Source organism: Epinephelus lanceolatus, chromosome 12, assembly GCF_041903045.1.
Source record: "Epinephelus lanceolatus isolate andai-2023 chromosome 12, ASM4190304v1, whole genome shotgun sequence".
NCBI classification, from domain to species: domain Eukaryota; kingdom Metazoa; phylum Chordata; class Actinopteri; order Perciformes; family Serranidae; genus Epinephelus; species Epinephelus lanceolatus.
Window position 1 is genome coordinate 39,028,544 of NC_135745.1, and position 14,414 is coordinate 39,042,957.

Genomic DNA, 14,414 nt, shown 5'->3' on the forward strand with positions numbered 1-14,414 from the left:
CGACAGAGTGACAACAGGCAACAAGCTGACACATTTAAAGCGACTTGCGCAACGTTGTTGAACAGCGACGCGACATAAATTTGATTTTATTTGGGTAAACGACGGAAAACTACAATTCAAACCCGGAAGTGACGGTGGAGTCAAGCGGAAGTACCGTCAATGACGTTTTGTTGACATTTGTTTGTGAAAGACAAAAACAGTGGACACACACTGGCTGGTGTATTTTTGGAAACCAGCTAACGGACCTCGCGACACACTGAAGACCACTATATCGTGATATAAACACAGCTGTGTGTGTTGGCCGAGCTGTGGTTGAGATTTGACCGTTGGGCACAGACGGCAGGAGGTCTAACAGCAGCAGATGGACGGACCAAGTCGCGAACAAAACAAACCGTTTCACCCGGACTACATGAGTGGCTGAATCATTCACAGGCTAACCAGCACCTGAGACTTGAGTCAGGTTGTAACTGTAAACGACGCTGATTAACATTCACCAGTCAATCTAATAGTCGTGTATTTAACTCATAACTTCCACCCAGTATTCTTCGTGTTGCAATGCTAGTGTAGTGTTACACGAGCGTTGTCCGCCAGACAAGCAAGTTAGCAAGCTAATGCTAGCTGAAGCTAACGTTACCCTCGTTTGAGCTGCTTGAGTTGCTGAGCAGCTAGCTACAGAATGTAGCTGAGGTTACCACACCGCAGCCGTTTCGTACAGAGTGTTAGGACAAGTAGCTCGTCAGTTGGGAGTGACCTCGAGAATGTGAAGCACAATGGCCAACTTTGAAGCTTACCAGGAGTATCAGAGAATTGAGGACTTTGAGGAGGACTCACCACCAGGGGAGGAGGATTTACTGGTGCATGTGCCCGAAGGCCTGAAAGGTAAACATGTCATTACGACTTCAGTATAAATCATCTTTAATAGAACAAGTGCACATTGAGAGCACTGCACTTCATGAATGTAGTCTGAAAATAAGATGAAGCAAAGTGCTAATGCTGTCATTTATTTTACAGACTCATGGCACCATATCAAGAACCTGGATAACTTCTTCAAAAGGATATCCTTTTAAACCACAGTTAGATAGCAGGTGTTTAAAAGTGCACTGTCATTGCATATGTCACTGGCGTCATGTCATGCTGACCTCAGACTTGTAAAGATGCTCATCAGTAGTCATATTTAGAGTCTGCTGAGTCTCACAGTGTTTACTTCCTAACTGCCATGTGCTTGTGTGGTTACAACAGGGATCAACAGGAAAGTTTTGAGGCACCCTTGAGTTTGTTGTCCTGAAGATTATCTGTGCTTAATCCAGGTTTTTACTATATAAACTCAGATTTTCCTTAACCAGCCTGTCCACATCTATCATTTCCATCAAAAGAATGGCTTTGCATGTATGATGTTGTCCGAGTTCTTTGAACTTGTGTAAGTATGAAGTAGCACAAAACACTGAGTTCCTAGAAAACATCACGATATGCAGTGATATGTGTGTAATCAAATGCATTAGCTTGGGTGTGCACGTCTAACAGGATGCTTGTTGTGACTAAGACTCGGGCCTCGTGGTGATTTTTTATGTTGTTATGACAGTTAAGTGTGCCTCGGGCCTCAGCGTGAACAAGTTGAGCCAGATGATTTCAACAGCAGCTGTACTTGGAAGCTCATGTGAAGCAGTTTCCCTGCACTAAACACCAACATTTTGATTATTGCCTTGTTGTTGTTGTTTAGTATTTCAGCAGTATAACATAATCACATCACCATGCCAGCTTATCAACATATTGTTTATTTTCTGTTCTGTCGCCTAAGATATTTTTTTGCCACCACCAGTAGGCCTTCTCTATTACTGGTGTTACTCTGGTTCTTACCGCAGTTGGTTTATTAATACAGGGCCCCTTTAACCATTAGCTGGAGAAAATCTATCCACATAACGACAGCCCAAAACAACCCTCAGTCTTTCAACATATGTATTAAAAGAATTGCAATTGACCTGTTTTATCTGCTCTATTATTTATTAATCACTTCTCAGTGTATGCAGAGCGTGCTGTCTGTGTTTTGATGGTTAGAAATTAAATATAGTCACTTATCTCAGTGCTGTTTATTAATCTGTTTTGTCACTGTAATTACTTTTGATGTTCTTGTTTTTTACTGTCATGCAGAACAATGCCTAATCTGTTTTTCTTTCTTTTTTTAATCTCATCATAACAGTCAGTTTTTGTTTGTTGTCACATTCACGACGTTCCTTGTCAACTGTGTGGAGTATGATGTCCTGTTTGCCAACCGAGCAGTCAACCACACCGGGCCGGGCCAGAACCCACTGGACAGGAACAAGGTCACTCTTCCAGATGCCATCCTCCCTAGTGAGCAGTGTACTCAGAGGTAATCGTGTTTAATACAGTGTTATGGGGAGCTTCAGAGTGTGAAAGCGTATTTTCTTTCCTTCAGGGGTAAAATTAGTGGAAAAGTCCAGGTGAATTGATAGAAAAGCCCGCACAGTCACATAAAGAGATGTGCTCGTCCTCTCGCCCTTTTAGAGACAGGCCTTCAGGGGGATTTAATTTGTCTGGCTTAATACAGTTGTAATCAGACTTTCAGACTTAATTTCTTATTGGATTGTGTCCGATGTGGCTTCAGACTGCAAGATACAGTAACATTCACGAGGAAGGAATATGGAACAGTTGTCTATTTAGCTGTTCCCTGTGGGTTTCTTGATTTACCCCAGCAAACTATGAGAACCCTGTTGTATTTGTAATGGTAGGCAATGCCTCTTTAAGCTCCTTAACTGTAAGCAATAGCAGAAACAATCTTTTTACGTCAATGCCTTTCAGCTATCGGCCGACCTGAGTATCCAGTGCTTGTTTTCATTCTTAAACTGTTGTCCCAGAAGAAGAAACTGTAACACACATCCAAAATAAGACAATGTGACCCAGATGTTAAGCACAAGGTTTCAAGGAATACTTCACCCACAGAATTACCATTTCAAATCAGTTAATCATGCTGTGTTAATACAAATTTGTGAAGAAGACTTTATTTTTCTTGCATGCCTCCACAGGAAACGGCATACAATTGATTTATTGAGGGGGTGGGAATCACTTGAACAACAGCAAAACTGTAACATAGCATCCATGTACAAGCTCTCACAGAACTTGTGCAGTGTTATCCACTCGCTTTAAAGAGAGTGTAGATGAGTTTTACTTTTAGTTCAGTTTTAAATGCTATACTTGTGTTTGGAAAGCACTGACTGGATAAATGAGACTTGGATCGTACTGCACGAGTTGTGTGAGAGTTTGTAAACTGATGCTTGATATAATTTTGCCGCGTGGTCCCCAATCAATCAGTCAACAAAGTTTTCTTCACATATTCAAGGTAACCTGGCGTTACTAACTGATATACAGATGGTCATTTTGTGGATGAAGTGTTTTTTTAACCAGACTGATCTCTTATTTTTATGTTTGATTTTAAGTAACTCTCTTTCTATGAAATGTTTTGCTGTTTATTTGAATCTGAGATCGGCAGCTTCCAGTTGCCGCATTCCAGCAACTGATAGTTACTTCAAGGAGGGTATTTGTGTACTGTGTTTAGTTTAGCTTTAGGAAACACTGTGATGTAATTGATAGCTTTGGTGAGGTAAAACTGTCCAGCAGAGATATGGCAAGCTGACAGCCAGATGACGCCTCACTAGCTGGCTGAAAGGGACAGGGCCCCCACCACCCTCGTGTTGTCATATTTTTTTCCCAAGATGTAGCCCTACCCCTGCTTGTTTTCTCCAGCCTGTCTGATAGGCCTGCCATGGATCTGTTCCTGATTCTGACTGTGGCTCAATAGTCATTTATATCAAAGTCAGTGACGTAAAACTGTCTGGAGTTCTAATTTTGGAACTGCTTGTTCCTCAGTTTGGATCCTCTGTGTCCTCGTCACAACTTCTCTAATTTCCCTTTTAAAGCAAGATGATTGTCCCGAAAACATTCTCATATTTTGTTACATTTAAATTGACCCAGTATGAAATGATATAGAATGATGTGAATAATATTGGCTAATGAATGCTTATGAATATGCTTAAATGATGCCAACTGTGCTGCATGTTTTGACATTTAATACTCAGAAGATTCCTTAATTTTAGAATGAAGTAAGCAGGCTGAGTCTCTCACAACATGTAATACATTACAACATTGCTCACTTTCTCATCTGTTCATCATGTTATAAGTTAAATGCAGAAAAAAGTGTCACTTTACAATGTCATTAGAGGACAGGGGTGTCATATGGGTCTCCCAGTGCCAACTGTAGATGTTATTCTGAATCTCAGATGTCAAACTAGCCTCGACCTTAACCACTTTGTCAGGATATTAATAGTTTTTCTTAATGATATCTCTCCATCCTTTTCTAAATATTGTGTGAGCATTGTTGCTCTCTGTAAAGGTCCTGACATGTGTGAATTTATATCTGAATGACAAAAATCAATCACTCTATGGGATATATAAACCCAGCCATGTCTGAAAAGAGCTTTTTTTAAATTCAGGATCCAGGAGAACAGTTGGATTATATTCCTTCTCATCATGGCAGCCATCTTCTGGATCTATCGACTTGTTAAAGTATTTTGCAATGTTCTGAGCTACTGGGAGATCAGGCAGTTCTACATCAAAGCACTGAAGATCAGAATGGTGAGTGCTCCACCTGCAGACCTACACGCTACATCAAAAAAATCACCCAAATCAAACTGTGACAGATGTCTTGTGCTTGTGGTTTTAAAAACATGAGGATAACCATACCTAAAACGATGAGTTGTGTTGTCATGCTTTGTCCCTGTAGCATTAGTCAGCTAATTTTTACTTCTTGCCTCCTTGTCCCAGGATGAACTATGCAACTTCACATGGCAGGAAGTCCAGGACCGGCTCATCAGTCTGCAGCGAGAACAGCAAATGTGCATACACAAGAAAGAGCTGACAGAACTTGACATCTATCACCGCATCCTGCGTTTCAAGAACTACATGGTGGCCATGATAAACAAATCACTGCTGCCAGTGCAGCTGCAGCTCCCCCTGCTGGGCAATGTGGTGTTTCTCACCCAGGGCCTCAAGTACAACTTTGAGCTCATCCTCTTCTGGGGTCCTGGCTCTCTGTTTCAGAATAAGTGGAACCTGCATCCCAAGTACAAGCGGAGTGGAAACCGCCTGGAGCTCGCACAGCAGCTCAGTAGAGTCATCCTGCTGATGGGTTTGGCCAATTTGCTGCTCTGTCCCTTCATTCTGGTGTGGCAGGTGCTGTACGCTTTCTTCAGCTATACCGAAGTGATCCGCAGAGAACCCGGAAGCCTCGGTGCACGGCGCTGGTCCCTGTATGGGCGTTTGTACCTGCGCCACTTCAACGAGCTGGACCATGAGCTGCATGGACGTTTAGGCCGCGGCTACAAACCCACTTCCAAATACATGAACTCCTTTACATCACCAGTGCTGACTGTGCTCGCGAAGAACTTCGCCTTCTTCTCAGGCTCAATTCTGGCCGTGCTCATTGCGCTGACGGTCTATGATGAGGATGTTCTGACAGTGCAGCACATTCTGACCGCAATCACTGTGCTGGGAGTGGTTATTACCATCGCCAGGTGAGTTTTTAGAGCCAGGTTTTTTCCTGTGACCATCACTATCAGCAGGTGTTGAAATTAAGGAAGCTGTCTGTACTTTGTAATTGTTGCGCTTGCAGTTTATATCACATACAGACAACTGTTTATGATTGTTTTTATGTTTTTTTTTTTAATTGAATTTGAGTATGTCAATCATTTCATAGAAGCTTTTTTCAGGTTGTGAGGGCAGTTAATCATAAAGGAACCTATAGACATTCTGCATATCATGCATTTATGAATTTGGGGAGATTTTCAACGGGCTCTCTTTGTCTCACAATCAGTCATAGGTTTTCAGTCAAAAACAAAACTATCCTGTTTCCTAGTTCACAGTGGTACTGTTGAAAAGTGTACATACTTTCTACCTGTCCAACACCAGGTCCTTCATCCCAGATGAGCATATGGTGTGGTGTCCAGAACAGCTGCTGCAGTGCATGCTGGCGCACATTCACTACATGCCAGACCACTGGAGGGGCAATGCTAACAAGAGCGAGACCCGTGACGAGGTGGCGCAGCTGTTCCAGTACAAAGCGGTGAGGGATGGAGAAGCTCAGTGGACAGGAACACATTTGTCATAGTCTGAACTAAAGTTATGGATGAGTTTGTTTAGGTAGGACCTGGTCAGTGATAAGAGTTTGTTGGGCTGAATACAGTCTAATAGAACAATCACTGGATTTATATGTGCATGTATTTAACATACATTTGATTATGTGTAAAATTTGCTGATATCTAATGAGTGTCTTCTCTGTCCAAATCAGGTGTTCATCTTGGAGGAGTTGCTCAGTCCTATCGTCACACCCTTTATTCTCATCTTCCACCTGAGGAATAAGTCTCTAGAGATCATTGACTTCTTCAGGAACTTTACAGTGGAGGTGGTTGGAGTTGGAGACATTTGTTCCTTTGCGCAAATGGACATCAGACGCCATGGAAACCCAACAGTAAGATGTGTTCCTTCTGTAACACAGGGCTCAGGCCAGTTGTGTGACTGTCAATAAGCAAAACTCTAATTGAATATTTAATGTTGTTTCTTGAATAGATCTATAATGGCTTTGAATGTTTTTTTTTTTTTTTTGCAGTGGATGTCAGAGGGCCAGACGGAGGCCTCCATATACCAACAAGCTGAAAATGGCAAGACGGAGTTGTCTCTGATGCATTTCACCATTAAGAACCCACACTGGCAGCCGCCTCAGGAGAGCTCAGTGTTTATCAGCCATCTGAAGGAAAAAGTGCAGCATGATGCACAGGGTGGCCCCTCCACCCAGTTGCTGCTCTCCGAGGCTCCTCTCTGCACCTCTCTGCAGTCCAATGAGTCTGGCGCTGGGGTGAGAAAACCTTAGGATCACACAGATACCATGTACCACACATGAACTAAAAGATATAAGCAATGCTGACCAAATGGCAATGTTCGTACATGTTGGTAACTGCATTTAGACAGTCAGACAATGTGAGAAACATTAATACATTTTAAAAACAGTGTAAATATTAATTAACAGAGTATATTTAAATAATTCCAGAATAGATTTCTCTGCACAAACTATTGCAATGTAATCTTATTTACCTAGTGGCTCTGTATTGACGCATGTTGTTGTTTCCAGACTGATAACCTGTTGGCCAGTGTCTTGGCTCATCCGATTCTAACTGCGTCCGGACTACAAGGGCGAGACCGTCGCTTCATTCCAACGAGCACAGCTGCTTCTGCCGCTGCCAGTGTCCTGGTCTCTCTGTCCACCTCCCAGCTCCCACATGTCAACCGTGGCCGCTCACAAAGCCTCCTGCACTCATCCGTCCACCCCGAGAGCACCATGTACCGCAGCGATCGCACCGTCATTGACAGGTTTTTATCACACGTTACATTTGCTACTGCATTATTTACGCACTGGTGATAGAACAATGTTTAGTGAAATTTGATGAATAAATGCAAATGCTCGTTATCAGCTTTGGTTGATGTGTTTTGTTTTTCAGCATGTCCGTCAGTGACTCACACATCCAGAGCAATGCACTGCACTCAGAGTTTGCCTCAGCAGAGATGAGTCTCCATGCCATCTACTTGCATGAGGTAACTTCCTGACGATGAACAAAGGCCTCCTGGTTGCCTGATATCTGACAAAATTGTCAACTCATTATACTCCGTTTCCATCTTCAGTCTGACACTGCATCCACTCCATTGGATTTCCACGGGGAGGCGGATTTGATTTAACCTGTCACTAGAAACCAACATATCCGCTTTAATCTAATGTCATTTAAGTCCACACTGATGCGTAGCCATGCCAACATACTTGTATTGATGGAGTTTTAAGAGTGGAGCGGAGTGGAGTAAGATAAATTACGATAATGGGCAATATTAAGAAGACATGTCGATTTCGAACAGCCTCACTAGCAGCATTTATCTTGTCTGTGGCGCTTGCTATTGTTGCTATTACTCTTCATTGGTTCGCACCCCTCGACAACAGCTTGACAACAGCGTCCGTCCTGCCCGTGGCACTGATTGGTTGTATTTCATTTCAACCAAGAAACTGCTATTTCATGTCACGATGCCAGACTAATCAGTCAACTTGGTGGAGTGAGCAGACTCGAAGGTCTGGACCCAGGCGAGCCCTCAGGCCCCACAGTTGGAATTAATATACGCACCATCCTTTTCTCTGTTTATGCCTGGAGTTCAAAGTGATTCTCCCCAAAATGTGTCTTTTGATCAGCGACCAGCTTCAGCTCATGTCAGTTACAAAGGATTCCAGTGATGACCAGGTTTTATTGTTAAAAAAAAAAGTCCTCTTTTAAGTCTACAGACTTTGATACTGCAAAGACAGATTTCAGGTGGGGTAACACTTTGCAGTATCCCCTGTTGACCACTTGTCTAGAGCTTTATTCTGCTGCACACTGACAGCTGCTTTTCCCCCCAGCTCCACCAGCAGAGCTCCCACCCACAGAGAAGTTCGGGGCACTGGCAGAACCCGGTGCCAATGAGAGATCTGCACACAAACACTGGTAAATGATCTTGTTTTTGAGGAAAATATACAGCAGTGTAGTTGAAAAGCAAGTGACTGACAGTGAGCAGTTCTGTTTGTCAGGTTTGAGTGAGAATTTCATAATGTTTTTATATGAACATTGAATCTAATGACTGTGTGTAACGAGAGAAAGATGAAGCTTGTAGTGCTGAAATCATGGTCACGACCTAAATCTGTAGCACTTAATTACACACTCCAGTCAGAGCAGCAGATACAACCTGAGCAGAGATTTAAAGCACCAAACATTGTTATGATTCATATAATTATGTCTGCTTTAATATTTGTCAAATTTACATTCGACTGCAGCAGCACACAATGGTTACATCACTGCAAATATGAAGCTCATTGAGACTTAGTACAAGTCTTTCCAAATAGATTTTCCCACCATAGTAAAATTAATGGAGACCAATAGCTGCCAGAGAGGTGAAAAAACATGTTATAAAAAAGCAAAGTATACGTATATAGTTTGTAGTATATGGGCTAAAACATGCTATTGATATGATTATTCATTTTTGTTCACAAAATGATGCATAACATAGTGTATTAAGAGTGTGTACACAGGCATGGACCAATATGTTATCAGCCAGGTGACCAGCCTTTAAAAGCTGTAACACAATTTACGGCCTATGCTGGGCGGCATGCTGATAATTTTCTAATAGAGTGCTGCAGGAAGTGACTCTGAAAACGCAGACATGAGTTAGCATTTTAGCACTTCAGTTTCCCTCACCTTGAAGTCAATGGGTTTTAAGTTAGATGCCCTAAATAAGGTCTGTGGTGAACACAAGCTTAAGAGACTTTCACGTTTTGTTCTACGACATAAAAGACGTAAATATTCCACTTGTGAATTTTGAAGCTTTTAGCTGTCTTCAAAAAGATGGTTGCTAACAAGTGGCTAAATGACACCACAGAACGTCATCACGGCAGACTTGGATTTACAGCATCGTTGTGATGGCGACTTTAAAGTCATGCGAGCCAGGTGTTGCTTGTTTATAGCCTATTCATTAGCTTTTTGCTCCTGGCGATAGCTTTTACACTTAAAAAACGGTGCCAACCTCAGTTAAGATTTTAAATAATGTCTCTTGATGTTGAGGGGTTGTGTTGTGTTTTACTTATGGTTCTCTATTGTGTGCTGGTGTTACGTGCAATACCATTATGTGTAGTATGTTTTTCTGTTTTTTTTTAATGATGTACTGTATGTTTTTTATTTCTTCTAGACTATAATTGTAAGGCAGCAATACTTATCCAAAAAACATTTCACATCGCATATCGTATCGCATTGTATCGTATCATAGATTATCCTGCTGAGTAAAATGTGTAAGTGTTATTAACTTTGTTTGCTACAGAGCCTATTCTCTGCAAAGATCCAGAATCCAACAAACAGTTCCCACTAGCTTTGTGTCAAGCAAGACAGGGTAACGCTAACTTCTGGGTCAGCATACAAAAGAAAACACGTCACCCCTGCAGCACTCTATCCATAAAAGTAAATTAATAGACACTGGGATTATGTATTTGTGTGTGTGCTACCTTTTTATCTTTGATTGTTGAACATTGGAAGTATATGAACTTTGGTTTAGCACCACAAACAGTTATTGGGAAGGTGCATCCTCTCAAAGACCTACTTTGAATGTAAATAAAGTGCATTAAAAAAGCCTCAAAATAGCCATGGGACAGTCCCCTGGACCCCTAACTGAGGTCCAGGCTAATTATTTATATACTAATCATTAATGTTTGTTATTATTATTGTTATTAACTGGTCCATAGCCCCCTGTCATTTTACAAAAGTGCCCCGGGCAAAGCAAGTTTAGTATCCCTGCTTTAATGTGTTAAATCAGGCGGGACCTGATTGAAACATTGAAAACAAATCATTTCCCTTGTGTTAACTCGATTATGCCCGAGTGAGACTCTGACTTCGTATCAACACTCTTGACAGGTTTCCAGGCACACAGTGGCCTCGGTTCCAGCATTACCATGCCAGCCCCTGTCCACCTCGGTGGCTGGCGGGAGGAGGAGGAGGAGGAAGAGGAGAACGCAGATGATCAGGAGATTAACAGTGGATCTACTCCAAAACAGGGCACTGGGAGTAGTTTTTGAAGTGCCTTATGTCATAAGGTATATGCTCTCTTTTAAACTCTGTAATAAGACACATGTCTACGACCTATGCTTTGTGGTTCTGTATCCTGTGTGTCTGTCGAACCTAACAACAATGGCCTTTTATCCTGCGAGGGATACATCGCCATGATAATTTCTCCTCTCTTTTTTTTTTATAGTGTTTACATTTTACTTTCTTCTATGAACATTGTGGCCTTAGATGATCTTCATGGAGAATTTAGCATGGACCTTTAAAACATCATTCAGCGTTTGTTGTAGGAGGGGCTCATTGAATAACCACTGTCTCTGTGCCGCCACGCCTCATCCTGTCACATCAGGCAGACTATGGCATCAGGGAAACCATACGTCTTCCGTCCGATCCATCATGATTTTGTCAAAAACCTGTACAGACAAACTGTGTGTAAAGTGACAGAGAGAAAATAGAGTGTATTCATAGGATCACTGTGTGAAAAGGTGCACAAAAGGCTCATCGTGACTTCTGCTGAGCCCGTGCGTGCACACCTTGCGTTTTTTTGCATCACAAAGATTTACAGTGTGAGTCTGATTGAAGTTTCTCACCGAGTGGCGTCTTGATCTGTGCTACAAAGACAGCAAACTGTATCGTAGCTGCCTGAACAATTTATCACCTGACAGAAGATAATTCAATACTTCAAGTTGTGCTGTTTGACCCTGGTGATGTGTAAATACACTTTAGCGTCTTACTTATCCTTTAGAAGTCCTCATTTTTACTACCAGAGCTAATCCTTGAAAAAAGATACCAAGTATTGATCTGACAAAGAGCTGGCTGTACAGGAGCCGTTCTACTACACCATGTGTACCTGGCAAAACAGCTCTTCAAACCAGATGTACACATGCTGCGATGCTGCTGTCTGTGTTTTGTGGTCAAAATATGGATTTTACTCAGTATTAATGTTTCCTCAGCTGACGTATCAGGACACTATTCCTCTTAAACAGGACTGAAATCACAGGCCTCAAATACACTTTGTGTTAAAATCCCAATGCAGATACAAGATGTGTTTTAAGTCTATTTAACACACAAAGTCAGTTTTATGCCTTAACACCCATATAACAACATGCATTTAAATCCAAGTTTTCCGTATTACCTCAGTAGTGGTGAAGAAAAACTAATCCTCCGATCAATACCTCTGCAGTGTAATTACTCTCGTGTAAATATATATATATATATATATATATATATAGTACATGTGGGATTCTTTGCAGCGTGCAGATACATCTTTTAACTGCATTTTGATTTTAATGGCAGGTGTAACTGGAATCTGTTTCATATTCACATTTCTTGCCCAGCACGTTTTAAGTAAACCATGGATGTCCCAGAAATCATGGGGAGGATTTTTTTTTTTTAGGATGAAACAGGGTGGTATTGCTTTTACAAATCTTAGTTGTGCATATTAGCATTTTGTTTGCGCCCTTTTTTTGCAAAAGGCTCGCATTAAAAATGGAACTTAATCATAAGGGCTGATTTCAGACAAGAGATGTTGCCTCTGCAGCTTTGAAGAGTTTAGGACAAGCAGTTCCTCTCAGTGTTGGCTCACTACGAGCACGAAGAGAAAAAAGCCTTTCCACAATCTTTAGGTTTATTTATTCCCCATAACCCCCAGATATTTAATTGATATATGTGTATTTATAAATCTTGTTAATAAAAGAAACGGCATGATCCCCCCCAATTAAAAGTAGCTTTTTAATTTAAAAAAATTGATTTATAAATTCTGATTTTATCATTGCAAAGATAACATGGCCAGCAGCTGCATGATTCTGAATGTGATTGGGGAGAAAGTCTGCTTGTTGATGCAGCGTGCAAATATCTCCACCCTTTTTTTTTTTAAATTGCATTTTTCATAGATCACAGTAATATAGATGTCATCATCCACAACTGCAAGACTTCAGAGGTACACGTGTGTCTTTGCCCTCTCGTGTTTAGGAACTATAACACTTTGTTTGTGAGTGTGTTTGTGGAAGGAATGCATTTCGACACCTGCGTAATTATGCTAGCAGGAACTCTGAATTTTGCACTGACAGAAAATAAACTTTTTTTTTTAACGTCTGTATATATATATATATATACAATACTTGCATCAGTTACATTTTAGAAAGGGCAGGTCTCAAAGGGACACTGAGTCAGTCTCCATCCTGAGTGACCTCTCCTCGTTGTTTGTATATAAGCAAAACATCAGCACGTATTGTATCGTCATTGTCCACAGCAGACCCACCTGGAAACACTGTGGCCAATCACATAAGGTCGTTCTTACCTCGGGTCAGTAAAGGTTCGCCCTGTAGGGGACGATGTGTGTCTCTGTCACATTGTTAAATATGCTTACGTGGATGTTGTGGTCACTGTCCGTTTGTGCGGTGAGTTAATGTCATAGAGACACTGGAGCTCAGCTTTGTGCACAGAGTTGATTTCTTTTGACCGTCTCCACATTTACACCTCGCTGTTATGTTTGTTGTTTTATTTTAAGGAGTGCCTTAGTATTAAGGATTAGTAATTGCTCTTTATAGAAGCCATTTCATGTAAACTGTTTGATTTACTTTCACAGATTTAGCAGCACATACTGCATACAGTATTTTCTTTTGGCAGGTCATTGTGTATAGCATCAAGTATGTAGTGAAGTTGTGGATGTGGCTCGTAAGATGAGTTGTAAACTGATCTTGAGATCTCGTGTCAGTCTGACAGCACACTTCTTTTTATCATGGTGTCTAAATTTGCACTGTCCTCAATATCCTAAAGAAGCAGGAGTATGCCTTGTAATTGCCGGTGTCATCACGGCCAACCTTCTCATCTTACCATGGTTTCTTACCCACTATACACCAGTCTAACAATCACACTGACTGGGACAAGGTGCTAAGTTTTCATCGTGAAATGTTGAACATGTTGTGAGACATTTTTAGTTTATTTTTGTTTGTTGTTTTGTTTTGTTTGTTTTTTTTTTTTGTTACATAGGTTTGTCTGTTTTGTTCTGTAAATTAAGAAACACTAGCTGAAAAATGAAACATGCCAAAAGAACTTGTTTTCGGCACAGCTTTACAAATACATGTGTTGTTTTTTCTGTGAGTGCGTAGAGAGGCAAATAAATCTTATTTTGAGTGTATTTAATCATTTCATGTGTGGTTGATTATGCGCTGTTTATTTGAAATAAAAATATATTTAAATTTTCATTCCATTTGTTTTATATTGCTGTTGCTAGTTTGCAATTTCAGCTTGTGAGACTACAGTGTGAAACCTTTGGACATATCTGACACTGATATATTGGTACTGGTGCTTTTGTCCTTCTGAACTGAAGAGGAAGCTGTTTATATCACAACATGGGTTGCTGATAGGTTTATTTAGCGTGGCTCAATGATGAAGTAGACCAATAATAAACCAAAGGAAACTTAAAGGAATACTTCAGCCCCAAAATGGTCATTTGTTTGTCAGTAACTCAACCAGTGTGACCTTAAGTTCATGAAAAAAACTTGCATGCCTCAGCAGTGAACGAAGAATCCAAAAACAACGAAAAGTTCTTGACCTGAGTCACTGGAGACTGCATTTAAAAACAGCAGAACTATATCAAGACTTCGGGTTACAAACTAACACACTGTGCAGTATAATCCAAATTTAATTTTTCCAGTTATATGCTCAGCACTTCTAGCCTGGAAATCCCGACTCAAATCTAGAAAGATTTTGAGTCTGGCCCTCACTGATACACCC

General features: G+C 41.0%; 1 protein-coding gene across 2 annotated transcripts; it reads left to right on the plus strand.

Annotated features, from left to right (window-relative positions):
- The first annotated feature begins 78 nt into the window (after positions 1–78).
- Positions 79–13,882, plus strand: atg9b (autophagy related 9B). 2 transcript variants are annotated; one of them, XM_033649787.2, is made up of 14 exons: positions 79–879; positions 1,012–1,055; positions 1,353–1,417; positions 2,195–2,365; positions 4,503–4,644; positions 4,834–5,582; positions 5,977–6,130; positions 6,356–6,535; positions 6,674–6,919; positions 7,193–7,431; positions 7,560–7,653; positions 8,495–8,579; positions 10,530–10,708; positions 10,867–13,882. In XM_033649787.2, exons 1-13 carry the CDS (start codon positions 771–773, stop codon positions 10,688–10,690), a joined length of 2,439 nt encoding a protein of 812 aa, XP_033505678.2. In that variant the 5' UTR covers positions 79–770; the 3' UTR covers positions 10,691–10,708; positions 10,867–13,882. The 2 variants fall into 2 exon arrangements, with proteins under 2 accessions (XP_033505678.2, XP_033505676.2); XM_033649785.2 differs by having other exon boundaries at positions 10,530–13,882.
- The last annotated feature ends 532 nt before the right edge of the window (positions 13,883–14,414 follow it).

Coding starts and splice junctions, on each gene's coding strand:
- atg9b (XM_033649785.2), top strand. CDS start 771: ATGGCCAACTTTGAAGCTTACCAGGAGTATCAGAGAATTGAGGACTTT. Junction 1,056..1,352: donor TGGATAACTTCTTCAAAAGG/ATATCCTTTTAA, acceptor CAGCCTGTCCAC/ATCTATCATTTCCATCAAAA. Junction 4,645..4,833: donor AAGCACTGAAGATCAGAATG/GTGAGTGCTCCA, acceptor TCCTTGTCCCAG/GATGAACTATGCAACTTCAC.